Consider the following 14583-nt stretch of genomic DNA (forward strand, 5'->3'; position numbering starts at 1 on the left):
TTGAAAAACCATTTTTAAGTATGTTCACTTTTGTTTTATATGATCACTTTTCTTACAATTTTTATTCTGTGTAGATTTTGAAGCTGAGCAGACAGGTCTACATGGGTTACATTTATTCCATCCGTCCCTTCTAGCAGGTAAGGACACAGTGATGGCTGGTTCATGGAGTCTGGGGATGTTTTTCAGCCTTCATCTTGGCGCTGGTAACATTTTCTGCTCTGAAATCACTCTTCCTTTAGCCTCCCTGGGTGATCCCTTTATCTCTTTTGCAGGCCTAGCCTTTTCTCTGAGCTTCACATACAGCTATTCAGATAATTTTGACATTTTCCCTTAGATATCTGAGGTGTTCCTCAAATTCACACCCCAAACAGAAATCCTGTGCTAGGGAACAGCAGTGGCTGGGACATGGTCATCTCCATGTGCCCGGCAGTCAGGACTTGGGGCCTTCCCAGACTCGGCTCGCTCTGTCTCAACAGCTCATCTCCTTCCCCTTCGTCAGCTAAAGTTGACCCCTGTGAGACCAGTGATTGGCTTATGGGGGCAAAAAAGATATTACTCTTACAGGATATAAATAGATACACAGTGTATCTGCGGTATTAAAATTTCAGAGGGAGATCAGGAGACAGAGTCTGAAAAGGCTCTGAGGTGGGGGGAAGATAAGAATTAAAATCAGGGAAGCATCCCTTGAGCCTGTTATTCCTGTCCATCCAGTGTCAGCTTAATATCAGCTGTTGCTGCCTCCACTCTTCTCTCGGTGGGACCTCCAGGCTTATCAGCAGTATCATTTCAGTATTTCTTTGTATAATTATTTAATACCCGCCTTTCTTGTATCCTATTGTATTCCTATCCCCTACTGGTACCAGACAACTGAGTAATAACAAATGTCGAAGGCCGGCTGATTCAGTCAGAGGACCATGCAACTCTTGATCTCAGGGTCGTGAGTTCAAGCCCTGTGTTGGGTTTAGTAGAAAGTACTGGGGAAATAAAAGAAGAAGAAGAAGAACATGTTTGTGGAACAAATAAATGAAAGTATAGGAGTCACTATTTTTTGTCCTATGAGGATGTTTTCCTCATATTTTATAATCACACTGTCTTTAAACTTAAAATTGTAGGACAGCTGGATGGCTCAGTCGGTGAAGCATCTGCCTTCAGCTCAGGTCATGATCCTAGTGTCCTGGGATCAAGTTCCATATCGGGCTCCCTGCTTATCGGGGAGTCTGCATCTCCCCACCCCCTCACATGCTCGCTCGCTCTCTCTCTCTCTCTCTCTCTCTCTCTCTCTCTCTCTCTCTCAAATAAATAAATAAATAAATTAAATTAAAAATCTTTAAAAAATAAAAATTAAACCCCATAAAATGGCATATAGCATTTATTAAGCTACAACCAATACAAAAATGTTTTTAAAGTTGATTTTTAAACATTGTATTCAGTTACTCAAAGCAGAGAACTGTGCTGTCTTGGGCATCACTTTGAATGAAGCAAGACATTTGAAGTTATAAGAACATGATGGCAGTAGCTATGTGTACTTCTCAAGCATTTGTTGTACTTCTCAAGCCATGTGTGGTCAGTTTAGCGGCCCCCAAGGCAGGTCTGCATGTAAGGACCACCTCAGAGGTGATGGGCTGAAACCTGAATTTGTCCACCGTCAGTTAAGCTGACTCCTTAGCTGCCTTCCAGCCCTGATCCCATACCGCCTCTCCTCATCTGTGAGACCTTGGACTACATCCTTATTTTTAAATGTACTTCCAGCCAGCTGAGCAACACCGGTGCCCACACCACACACCATGGCACAGCGCAGGGCTAGTAGTGCAGCGTTACACTACTGTGTTCACATCCTTCTCTGGGGCCTTGAGACATTGTCTACTTGGGCACAATCAGAGGCTCAGAACTATGGGTACCTTAAATGCACGCTTTGCTTAAGCAGACTTTGAAAGTTCCTTTTCATAGATTATATAACAGTTTATTACAAATCATTCTGTTTCCACCTTTCCACATTCTTGAAATTATGAAGTTGTCTAGAAAAATACTTCTTGATTGTGAACTGTTGGTGCTATATAAGAACTTTTTAATATTTTTCCTTCACTTGTTACTTTTTAAATGATGAACTGCTCAAAGGGAATTTTTATTTTAATGTCTAGCCACATTTTTCTGTTTATCCATATTTGCTGTTCCTTTCCTTTTCCTGATACCTGCTCAAGGGCAAGAATATTCAGCTAGGACTGACTTGGCGTTTTTTGTTTTTTGTTTTTTTGTTGTCGTTCTTTTAGATTTCATTTATTTATTCATGAGAGACAGAGAGAGGCAGAGACACAGGCAGAGAGAGAAGCAGGCTCCCTGCGGGGAGCCCACTCCCGGACTCCAGGATCCAGGATCACGCCCTGGGCCAAAGGCAGATGCTCAACTGCTGGGCCACCCAGGCATCCCTGACTTGGCGTTTCTTAATTTTGCAGTTACTTTTTCTTTAAAAAGTGCTGTGACTCAGTTCAGTTCAGTAGAGACCAGAGGCGTTTGTCATTCGTGGGTTTTTTTCCTCTAAGAGTTACTGATGTCTTATATTTTCTAGAACTTTATTACCCACTTCTCAGTAACCTGACCTTTTCTCTTTTTTTCCCTCTTACTATTTTCCTTTAGATTATTGTTTTGCTGAAAAATTTGCATTTCAGTCAAAGAGAGAGCCCAGGAGAGAGAGCGGAACACAAGACTAGTCGGTTTAGTTACTTTTAAAAAATGTTTATTTCCTTTTAATACCAATAGTTAGTTACAATGAGATTTGGAGGTTACTTAAAGGTTCTACTTTCTGCAGGTCATCTAGTTTGCGTTGTAACTTCTTTAAAAGAATTTGAAGTTAAATAAGACCTATTTCTAAAGCAGGAAATGAGCTTTGAAAAGTATGCTTGAAAGCAAATCTGCAATGATACCTGAGCTCATGCTAGGCTCCTGGTCAGATGAGGTGGAGCTGGAGGCAGGTCTGCCTTCCTCCTTCTAACCTAGTGATTGCATTTGAATTACCCTTTTTTGGGGGGGAGGGTGGTAGGGGCTGGGGGGGGGGAATGTTATGTGAATACAGAGAGATACATATATTCATTATATGTACCCACAGGTCTTCTATTAATGACTATTTAGATTCCGATTCGAAACACTACCATATTTAACCATCCCATAACTTTGTAATCTGAAACATTTTCTTCCTGAATGTTTTTGTAAAATTAAAAAAAAAAAAAAAAGAGACAAAACATGAGGTTTGAATGTATGTATATATGTTTTAGGGCTGAAAGAATCGAAAGTTGACAACATCTCATCGAAGGTGACACCTATTTTACCTGCCCTTAATTGTGCCCTACTAGAAGCAAAGAAGTCATTTACTGAGGAAGGAGTCTGTCCAAACATGTTAGTCAAGCACAATTTGCAGGAACTGTTCAAGGTGGACAAAGGCCCTTCGTTGACTGCTGCTTCCCAAAATGGAATTCAGGAGACTGCCTTCTTGGGCCAACTATCCAATGGCTTTGACTTGGTTCCTCCAGCGGAAAAGTACCCTTCACAGTCTTTAACTCAGTTGAAGTCTTATTTTTCAGATCCTAGTGGGTACGTTTTGGAAGTGTCTGCTGCGTTAGATTTCTTGGCAGAGTGTCCTCAGTCTCCTTGTGTCTCAGATGGAATCTGTGATGCAGGATTTTCCTTAGTTATGACTCCAGATCCTGAATTTCTTGACTCTGAGGTAGAAGTAAGAAAGGAAACTGAAACCAAAAAGAATCCTGAAGAAATGGTTAAAGTAAGGCAAGGAGCAGTGGTTCCATTAAGCCTGGCATCAAATTTGAGAGTTCAGCCCAAGAGAAAGTCGAGTGTGCCACCTGGTGTGCAGAGTAAAAGGGTGAACTTATGCTGCCTCTTCCCCAAAAGAACTCCTGGCGGAGCAAGCAAGGGTTCAGACTTTCCAACAACTCCCAAATTAGTTAAAGGACCATTCCCTCAGAAAAGAAAAAGAGGTAAGTAGAATTTCTGTGGATTATTAAATGAGCAGTTAGAAGTAGCTGTGGTTTCTGACACGGTTCCTGTTTGATTGTTGTACCCCAAGCTGGGCAGTCTCCGGTAGTTGCTAGAAACACCAACATTTCTCTCCAGGTAATTTATCTGCATGCTAAAGTTTGAAAAGCACCAATCTAGAGGACAGATGAAAATCCAGAAATAGGGAAAACTGTAAGATACCTCCAAAGCCCTCATCAAGGGCGCTCATATTTCATCTATAAAGTGGCTCCAACCATCACTCACTTGTTTACACTCCATTCTAAGCATTGGGGATTCAGTTTCCTTGGACGAGTAAGGGTGGAAGAAGAGGGTCTTCTAAAACCAGGCTCACCAATGGCAGCAGGAAGTGATAAATAGTCTGAACATGTATGAAGAGGGACTTAAATGCCTGGACTCCCCAAACCTAAAGCAGTCTGGGGCAAAATTTCCCATCTGTCGCGTGTATCAGTTTTAAAAATAGTCATCTAGATCCCACCATAGACCTATTGAGACAGTGACCAGTGGCCTAGAGACCTATATATTGAAACAGCTTCACAAATGGCTCTGTTGCCCCCTGAAAATTTAATGAGAATCAGACTCTGGAGCTGTTCAGTATATAGTCAGATGCACTGTGGTGAATACAGCATAGTAGAACAATTTTGGCTTAGAGTCATCTTACCTATGTACAGTGTGCTTTGCTTTAAAGTGGGGAACCATGTGCTCCGTGACACCTTAGAGAAGGGGTTAGTGAACTGTGGCCAGAGGCCTCCTCAAGCATTTACCTGTTGTCTCTGGCTACTCCACACTTTGCTGTCATAGGTGAGCAGCTGTGACTGAGACCATATGGACCAGCAGCCCTTCACAGAAGACGTGTGCTAACCCTAATGTTGGTGCTTAAAGAGGAAAACATAAGGGATATGCAGGTCTTCAGGATTCTAGATAATTAAGGCTTTACCTTGTGACTTAGCAGATAGTTATTTCTGGCTTATGTTTGAGAAATGGAGTGTATGTGAGGACGATGCGAAGTATGGCAGTAGACAGCAGTGAATCAGACCATACAAGTACTTACAGATATGTTCCAGGCCAACCATGTTGAGTTTCTGCTATATATAAACCAGTTTACTATAAGGTATAAAATAAATGATCTATAATTCAACATATATGTTATCACTGTTTCTCAAATGTTTTTAATGTCATCCACTATAAGAATTGTTTCATGTTGTATAGTCCACTGCATGCAAATTCATGTGACTGAAACAAAAATTTCAAAAAATATTTATCCTAACTGTGCATACTATAATCTGGTATTTTCTATCCTGTTTCACTTAAGAAAGGATTTTGGTTGCAACCTATTAAACTTATTTTACAGTCCACTAGTGGATTGTGCCTACGAACTTGAAAAACCTGGCATGGAGTGCTGCAGACGGTCCCTGGGGGATTCTTGTTCCGTGTTTCCATTACCCTACGAAGACCTGGGTTGTATGCAGCCTTCCTGCCTCCCTGTGCTGCTGCCAGGAGCTTCACCTAGGTCTTGGTCCTCTCATCTTAGGTTCTTTCTCTTCTCAATTTAGTCAGCTGTTTCCCTGCTTGATTTATATTTTGCCCTTTTTGTGCTAAAAATTTTAGTAAATAGCTGGAGTAGACTAAGAAGTCTTATTATTAAAAACAAAACAGTGTGTTGCTTTATAACTTTAATTGTTTAGTACAGAGGAAAATAATTAGACCCAGGGAAATGTACACATTAAGAGATGCCAGAGCCTTTTTCTTTTTAAACCACTCCTTTCTGAAACTCCCTAAAAATAAAATGAAATTGCTCTCTTTTCTACATTTCACTAACAGTCATCACAATTTCTTAAACTAGTATTGTGTTTCCTGTTCTCAATTAGAAATACAGTTGATCCTTGAACAACGTGGGTATCAGGAGTGCCAAGCCCTCATGCAGTAAAAAAATGTCTATAGCTTTTATCTCCCAGACCTACTCATAACCTCCTGTTGACCAGCAGCTTACTGATAGTACAGATCGCTGATTGATGCATACTCCGTATGTTTTCCATAATATACACTCTGTTCTTAAAATTATGTAAGGTAGATAAAAGAAAGTGCTACTAAAAAAGTGCTAATCATAAGGGGGTTGGCCCCTGGGTGTGACACAGTTGATTAAGCATCCAATTCCTGATTTCTGCTCTGTTCATGATCTCAGGATCATGAGATGAGCCCTGCTCTGTGGGGAGTCTGCTTAAGATTTTCTCTCTCCTTTCCCTCTGCCCCTCCCCCCACTCTCTTGCTTATGCACTCTCAGATAAATAAATAAAATCTTAAAAAAAAAATCATGGGGGCCCCTGGATGGTGTCATCAGTTAAGCATCTGACTCTTGATTTTGGCTTAGGTCATGATCTCAGTGTCATGGGATTGAGCCCCATTTTGGACTCTGCACTCTGTATGGAGTCTGCTTAAGACTCTCCCTCTCCCTCTGGTCCCTCTCCACTCGAGTGTGCACAACCATGCACTCTCTCTCAAATAAATCTTTAAAAAGAAAATCATAAGTTAATAATACATTGTACTTAGGTTTATTAAAAAAGAATCCATTCAAACCCTGTTGTTCAGGGGTCAACTGTATGTTTTTTCTATGTTGTAATTTTAAAACATTTGTGAAAACTCGTGTGATATTTTTATTGACTAAATTTGGGACTTAATTTTTTGGTGAGAACAGCTAAAAAAAAGTTTTCAAAGGGAACATTAACTTTTTTTTTAACTCTTGAAAGAGGTTGAAACACTTTCTGTTGTGTTAAATTAGCAGGTAGTCATGAGTTTTTTTCCTACGTACTTGCCTCCTAGCTGTTTCCTTCCATGTGAGAAGCAAAGCCACGTACTCTGTAAGAGAGATGAAGCATTGTAAAAGGCTTGTAGGAAGTTAAATCAGGTGAAGGCTTCTTCTGTGGACCTTCCTCTGCTCCATAAAGACAATTTTTCCAGTCGTGTTAAGACTTGGATATTTAGGACTAGTTAAGCGAAATCTAGAAGATGGCTCTTTATGAATATACAGTCTCTTCTCTGCAGTGCAATTACAGTTTCATCTACATCGCTTTGTGGGAGCTGTTACTTTTCCATAAATTGAATTCTCCATCCCCCAGTGCTGCAAACTACCATCCTCAGCCCTTACCTGCCTCATCAGTCAGGAAAAATTATGGAGAATTTTTTTTTTTTTCTTAAGTCATGCCTTGTTTTATAAAATTATTACCCTGACATTTTCTTCTTCACCTGACAGGACTAGTCTGACACTTAGATCATATTTTTATATTTATATGAGAACTTTTAACTTACGCTTTGTTTAAAAAATATTTTAATGAAATACCCCAAATTTGATATTTTCTTCCCTATTACTAAAGTTACCCCTCTGAAAAGAAGTCAAAGGAAAAACTATTGCTGATAAGTATTTGAGCCCCCTTCCCCTTAAAAAACAGTGTGTTTTCTACATAAGGTGCTGACGTGCTGGCTGCACAGTTTGTACAGACAACCAAATTGGATAGGAAAAACCGAGAAGCTCCCATTTCTAAAGATGCTCCAGTGGCAACGAATGCTAAAAGGGCAAGGAAACAAGAGAAATCTCCAGTCAAAACTGTTCCAAGGGCTAAGCCACCCATGAAGAAATCTCCACAAAAGCAGAGGGTAAATCTAGTAAAAGGCAAACAGAATCTCAGAATCAGAAAGCAGCCACAGCCTGGTAAGAAACACTCTTCCTGTCAACTTACACACTGCAGTGCAGACGAATTGCAATTGCAAGATAATGTGTTGAATTAATCTAAGAATAGCTGAAATTTACCAAGAATTCCTGCTATATCCTTGAGTTCAGAGCTAACCGGACTAAGTAGGTGGGTTTCCTGTTGTAAATAAATCCGTAAAGTACAGGTTTGAACCTTCCCAAAATAGACCCTCCTTTTTAGTTTATATACAGCCTGGATGTGAACAGTCTACAAGAGTGTAAGTGTACAGAGGCTTTTTTAGAACTAAATGCACACAGATGGTATTTGGAATATTTTTCTGGGCCACAATCAGTTTAAAAAGTAGAAAGTTGTAAGTTTAATTTGTCCAAAGGGAGTTCTAAAGAGCTTGTTCAAGATGCTCAGTAATCCTGAGCCCTGTGTTTGGTTTTAAAAGGCAGTAGATTAATTTTAAAAGCAGTTTTGCAAAAAGAAAAAGTAAAAAAAAAAAAAAGCAGTTTTGCTTGCTTAAGTGAATAATAAAGTTTAGTTACATGAACAAATGACCAACTGCTCTAGTTCTGTGTTTTCAACTTCTGGACAGAAAGTACCACTCTCACCGCAGACTTCTCCCAGGCTGAGCTCACGTCACATCCATGTCCCCTCTCACCTGGCCTCTGCATGTGTAGTGCACTTATTCCAATCCGGCAGAGTCTAACTTCTACTTCATCTTTGGTATTGAGGCCTGCTGGGTTGTATGTGTGTTGTTTTTCTTGTTTTAACAAAGACTTCATGTCTCACACCTTTGTATTCCTATCAGTTTTCTGTCTAATCTCCCTGGTTCTACTCTCTCCCTCATCTATTTTTAGGCTTTTAAAAAACCTCACAGTTAGTGGGAATTCAAAAAATACTGTTTTGTTGGGGTGATGGTGTTATGGTAAATGTGGGCTTTTTTAAGTTTATTGGTTTTGTTTTTTTTCCTAATGAGTAACTAATTTTTAAAAGCTTGTCCTGTGATTCTAAAACCCAGTGTTGCAGTTTTGACACATACATACCAAATGTAAAGTCTGCTGGTTTCTTGGGCAGTTCATAATGGGGCCTTACCCCACACATCAATATTTCCCTCCTGCTGTTTCTTGGCCTGTCCCTGCCCTACCACGTACTCCACGCTTCTGCACATGCATTACACTGATTTTTGCTTTTGAGCATTTCCCTTATATCACATTCTGCACAGCTAGGTCCTGCCTCCACTGTGAGGCATTTCCTGATGCTCTGTTTTTTGTTTGTTTTTGTTTTTTGTTTTTTTCCAAAGATTTTTATTTTGGGGCACCTGGGTGGCTTAGTGGTTGAGTGTCTGCCTTTGGCTCAGATCAGGATCCCAGGGTCCTGGGATCGAGTCTCACAACAGGCTCCTTGCAGGGAGCCTCCTCTCTCTGCCCCCCCCCCCCTCATGAATAAATAAATTTAAAAAAATGTTTATTTTTTTTGACAGAGACAGCACAAGCAGGGGGAGTGGGAGGGAGGGAGAGGGAGAAGCAGGCTCCCTGCTCAGCAGGGAGCCCAATGTGTGAGGCTCAGTCCCAGGATCCTGAGATCATGGCCTGAGCTGAAGTCAGAAACATAACCAAGTCACCCTGTCCCTGCTGCTCTGATCCTCACTGAGCTCTCTGTTTCTTTCATTTCCTTCTGGAGTTTTGAGAATACTATGGAATCAAATTTATACTCTTTTCTAATCATTTGATATTTCTTGGTCCTCTCTTTCTAATGAATTTATAAACGTTGTGAGCACAGATACACATGTAAGCTTTGTTTGCTTAGCTGTGTCATTGGAATTATTGGTACCGAATTGGTACAAATATTTATAGATGTTTGTAGACTAATTGGTTAATAAGAGGGATGCAGTTGGGTATTGGCATAAATGGCACCCAGAAAATGAAAAGGTTTTAAAATATGTATTCAGAAATAGGCCGATTTGTATTGTAATTGTCTGTGTATATTGTGCAGCCACGTGCCAGGTTAAAATTTTAGGATTGCCTACGTTTGAAATAACTCTTAATTTTTGTTATTTCTTAATCACCTGTAATTATCTGTTTTATTTCTTATAATTGAGGTATCAATTTAAGAAGGCTCATTTTTGTTACTGAAACTAATGCTTTTCTGCCTTCCTTTAAATTTTCAATATAGCTTTTCATTTTTGAACTCTATTTTTTATATACTTCATTTGGTGTTGTCTTATTTGTATTTCTTAAAAGAGATGATCAGTATTCTATTTTTAATTGATTGAGAACCTCTAACAAGTCAGTAATTAAATGATTTACCTGAGACACATTTTGTTAAAATGAAGCCTATTTCTAACTTTAGTGCAGAGTTCTTTATATTAGGCTTTACTCATAAGTGGTATCTTATTTAAGAGCCATAGTGTTGGGGATCCCTGGGTGGCGCAGCGGTTTAGCGCCTGCCTTTGGCCCAGGGCGCGATCCTGGAGACCCGGGATCGAGTCCCACGTCGGGCTCCCGGTGCATGGAGCCTGCTTCTCCCTCTGCCTGTGTCTCTGCCTCTCTCTCTGTGTGTGACTATCATAAATAAATTAATTAATTAAAAAAAAAAGAGCCATAGTGTTAACCACAATGGAATGAAATGACAGTGAATAAACACATCAGATCACAAAATGGATTTTGTGCTTCCAGTAGATCCATGGGGCTAATGAGGTGATTCTCTGCTTTGGGTCCCTTCCTTCCATCTACTCCTCTTGGGGTTGCTCTTTTCTTTTATCATTCCCACCACACACACACACACACACACACACACACACACACACACACTCTGATGACTCTCGCAGACCAGGGTTTTCTCTTTAAATGGATTAATCATTGGCCTTTGCAGGCAGGTTAATAATTCATTTCAGACCTGCTGCTGCTGTTACAAAGAAAAACACAGTTGGCTTTTCTGTCCATGCACCTGCTGTGGGGAATCGTTGCCTAGTATTCTTGTGGACTCTGTCCTTCGTAATAGCCCCTTCTCAGGAGACTGAACTAACATACTGGGAATGCAAGTAGGCTGCTGTCGAGGGTCAACTTTCTGCTGTTTGCAGACAGAGTAGAGAGGAAATGTTTTCAGTACAGAATTTAAAGTTTTAGAAGGTGATGAAATTGGTGATTCTAAATGAATAATCCTATGACTTCTGATTTTTTATTTGTATCATTACATATTCTAATGAAATACCAATATGGGTAACAGTTGTCTGTAGCTTGAACTTAGGTGATTTCTCTAACAGAGCACTTAAGGGACATGCTTTGTAAAAGTGTGTTAACATAATATAATATACACTTCAAACTTAGAAATCCTTCTATTCGCACTAGATTGTAAGCTCTATGAGGGCAGGAGTCCGGGTCTTTTTTTTTGGTTTTTCCTCTTTGACTGTTTTCTTTAGCTGAGCAGTATACTTTGTGTATAGTTACATACATGCATTTTTGAAAGATGATTTCTTTTTAAATCAATATGCATGCTCTTTAAGATTTGTTCCTGTGGTATAAATACATTATATTAGAACTGGCAGTTGGAAGAAACCTATCTGATAGGAATATTTCAACATATAATCTGTGTAACCTGTCCAGAGGTTCTTCTTGAATATAGTGACAACCATTAATTTTCACTAAGCCATAGTGTACTATAGCAGAGAATTAAAATATACGGAAATCAAATGTTACATGTCCTTTTCTTTTATACTGAAGCAAAAGAAGAAACTGGTTCACAACTGCCATCAGAAATCTCATCAGTTGGACAAGCGGATGTTACTAGCATAAATGCCGCTCAGACGGAAGGAATCTCAGTGGCTCAAAAAGACCTCCCTGAAAACTCTATTGTCAACTGTGACTCCCAAGCCCTAAATATGCTAGCTGACCTAGCCTTAAGTGCTGCTACTTCTATCACGCCTTCATCGGAGCCCAGAAACTTTCCCTGCTCCTCTGAATCACCACAGAATGATGTTCTGCTTTCTAAAGAACATTCTGTGCGTGGTACGTCTGACCATGAATATCACAGAGGTGTTAAGAATCAAAAAGGTGGACTGTTAACTAAGCCTTCCTCTGAGAAGAAGAGTAATCCAACATCGGATTCCATCATCAGCCAAATGGAAGAAACTTGGGTTCCTGGTGATCTGCCCCCTATGGAAGCCCCATCAGCACTTCCTGAGGAAACCCTAGAGACTAGTGATGCAAGCCAAAGCTCTTTTGTTGCTGTGGAACATTCCTACGCCCTGCTCCTTGCAGAACATTCAAAGAAGTATCTACAGCAGAGGGGAATCATAGGCCCTGCCTTCACCAAGAATGGCACAAAAGGCCCTGAAGCAGGGACCCCGGTGGGAAAGGTAATGCCATTCCGGCACCAGCACAGCACCTCCCCTCTGCAGAAGCTGTCTGAGGACCTGGGGTGCAGGCGCAAGGGTAGTTTGCTGTCCTCCAGCCTGAAAGATTCTTACTGCTCTCATACTGTTTATAGCTGTGATGGCTCCTTTAAGGTCACTTTCAAATGTGACTCAGAATATGCATTCAACTTAGACAGCAAATACACCAACAACCCCCTGGAGAAAACCATAATAAGAGCACTACATGGGTAAGTAAGAGTGATGCTCAAGGTAGATGGATGTGACTTTTGTGCTGATAAATGTGGTGGGAAGGAGTATTTGCACTAGACTTTGGGGAAAGAGAAGTACTGTGTGTGAATCCAGTAACTTAGTGATACTATCAAGCAGTCATGTTTACTGACAACTAAGAAAATGAGGCTGGTTTTTGCCACTGTTGGTGGTCCCACAGAGACCTTTTGCAGGCTGACTTTAGCCTAGTGAACAGCTATTTTGAGATACTCCTATGAAAGCCTTTATGGTCTTTGAATTATAATATTTAAATGAGATCTTAATAGTGCAGATTTTGACTCAGGTCTCTTTGAGACAGGGCCTGAGAGTGTACATTTCTAACAAGTTTCCAAGTGATGCCAATGGAGGATGACAGTCTGTAGGCAATGCTTTTTAGATTTGATTTACTCATGAAAGACAGAGGCAGAGATACAGAGGGAGAAGCAGGTTCCCCGCAGGGAGTCCGATACAGGACTCGAGCTCAGGACCCCAGGATCACAACCTGAGCCAAAGGCCGACGCTCAACCACTGAACCATCCAGGTCCCCTGGCCATTGCTTTTAAGTATGAGTTTAGTAATAGCTACAAGTCAGGGTGTTGTGTATGTGAGGGTTTTGCGCAGTGACTGGCACAAACTGGTAAGCAGTAGCCGTTATTATTTGCAAGGAGCGCTAGCTATGTGAAAAGGCGCTCAGCTGCCTCTTCACGGAGTGTCTTACCTAGGAGCAACTAAACTGTATTAGACTTCTTCCCGTGCTCTGGTCACAAGCTCAGACCCATAGGAGTGTACACTAAGTGTTCCCATCTACTCAAGAGGGTCATGTCCTGACCCTTAATCCTGCCTGGCTGTATAGTTTCAGGAGATTTTTCAGGACTGTAATCTGAATTAAGGTATTTTAACCTTAAGACTTTCCCAACTATTAGAAGAGAAACACACACACAAAAAAAGAAACACAAAAATAGAAAAGAAATGAGTTGGCCAAACCTGGCAAATATGAGGATTTGGGTGTTTGCTGGAGCCATTATTCACATAATAGGCATATTGTGTCCAGAGAGAGTTAGAGTAATAGAAAAATCCTAGCCCAGGAGGCCAGAGACCTCTGTTGCAGTCTTGGTTCTGCTGCGTCAGGGGTCTACGATCTGAAGGAAGTCACTTTTCAAAGCTCTTGAGTTTCAGTTCCCTTTCCTGCCTCTATAAAATGAGTGGATTAGATTCATTGTAATTACTTTTTTTTGTTGTTGTTTTTTTGTTTTTTTTTTTTTTTTGTAATTACTTGTTAAATGAACTTCATTTTTATCTTATTCATCATTTCATGTTCATGTATTTTTACTATAAAAATGAACACATTTTAAAAAATGAACACATTTAAAACTAAGATTAAAATGCAGGCACTTAATCAACTAAAATCACAATTTTCAGGATTTTTTTTGCATGTTTTTTCTTTAAAATCTCAGGCCCTGGAACACTGACTTACCTGATAACGTGGAAGAAGTGAAGCTTTTGCTTCATATGTGGGTAGCTCTGTTTTACAGCAATCAGAACAAAGTCATACGGTCATCCCGAAAAGTGGTAGAACACAGCAACCCAGCAAAATATGTGTCTATAAATAGCACATTAGAATCATTAGAATTCAGTGAAATCGAGGAGTCCTCCAATGTGGAAAGATGTCCTGTGGACCCTCTGTTGGAGACCAGCGAAACTCCCAGAGGTCACGCTGCCGAGGTGTCCTTCCCTGACACCAGCTCCTTGCTTCCCTTCCTTAAACCTCCACCCACAAGAGGCTTGGAACTCTGGGTACAGAAGGAACGGAAAGACATTTTTCCAAGAGAGGGTCGTCCAGATCCCCCAGAAAGCCAGAATTTCATTTATTCTTGTAAAAATGAGGTAAGTAAAGCTGAGTATATGCTGACATTTGTGAAAAATTTTTTTTTCTAGATACGTAAAATCACATTCAAAACATATCATTGGTTTGTTTTAGGAAGGTGGATTCCCTATCTATGTAAAGGACTAATAATACCAAAAACTGTTTCCGTAAGTGTCACTGTGGATTGTCTGCAGGTGGAGCTTTTCTCCGTCCCTGATTGAAGTAGTAGTAGTAGAAAGAGACCGTGGGTGTCAGATGGGTCTGAGAGCCAACCATAATGGTGTCACTTACTGTATAATTTGGGGCAAATTACTTGTTCTCTCTGAGCATACTCTCTTCTAATAGAGGTATGTAATACCTGTTCTTACTTAGAATAGGTGTTGTTGTTG

The 14583-nt window shown here is 40.4% G+C and overlaps 1 protein-coding gene across 7 annotated transcripts in view; it reads left to right on the forward strand.

The window, feature by feature from the left end:
• Positions 1-14583, forward strand: part of TASOR2 (transcription activation suppressor family member 2) — a 75541-nt gene that overhangs the window by 42370 nt on the left and 18588 nt on the right. For 6 of the 7 annotated variants that reach the window (XM_055331136.1, XM_055331140.1, XM_055331139.1 and 3 more), the window contains 5 exons: positions 75-137; positions 3267-3983; positions 7481-7723; positions 11432-12311; positions 13785-14214. In XM_055331136.1, coding sequence (XP_055187111.1) covers positions 75-137; positions 3267-3983; positions 7481-7723; positions 11432-12311; positions 13785-14214 — 2333 coding nt within the window. The remainder of the gene's footprint in view (positions 1-74; positions 138-3266; positions 3984-7480; positions 7724-11431; positions 12312-13784; positions 14215-14583) is intronic. The other variant, XM_055331138.1, reaches the window with a different exon arrangement.

Source organism: Nyctereutes procyonoides, unplaced genomic scaffold, assembly GCF_905146905.1.
Source record: "Nyctereutes procyonoides isolate TBG_1078 unplaced genomic scaffold, NYPRO_anot_genome, whole genome shotgun sequence".
NCBI lineage: Eukaryota > Metazoa > Chordata > Mammalia > Carnivora > Canidae > Nyctereutes > Nyctereutes procyonoides.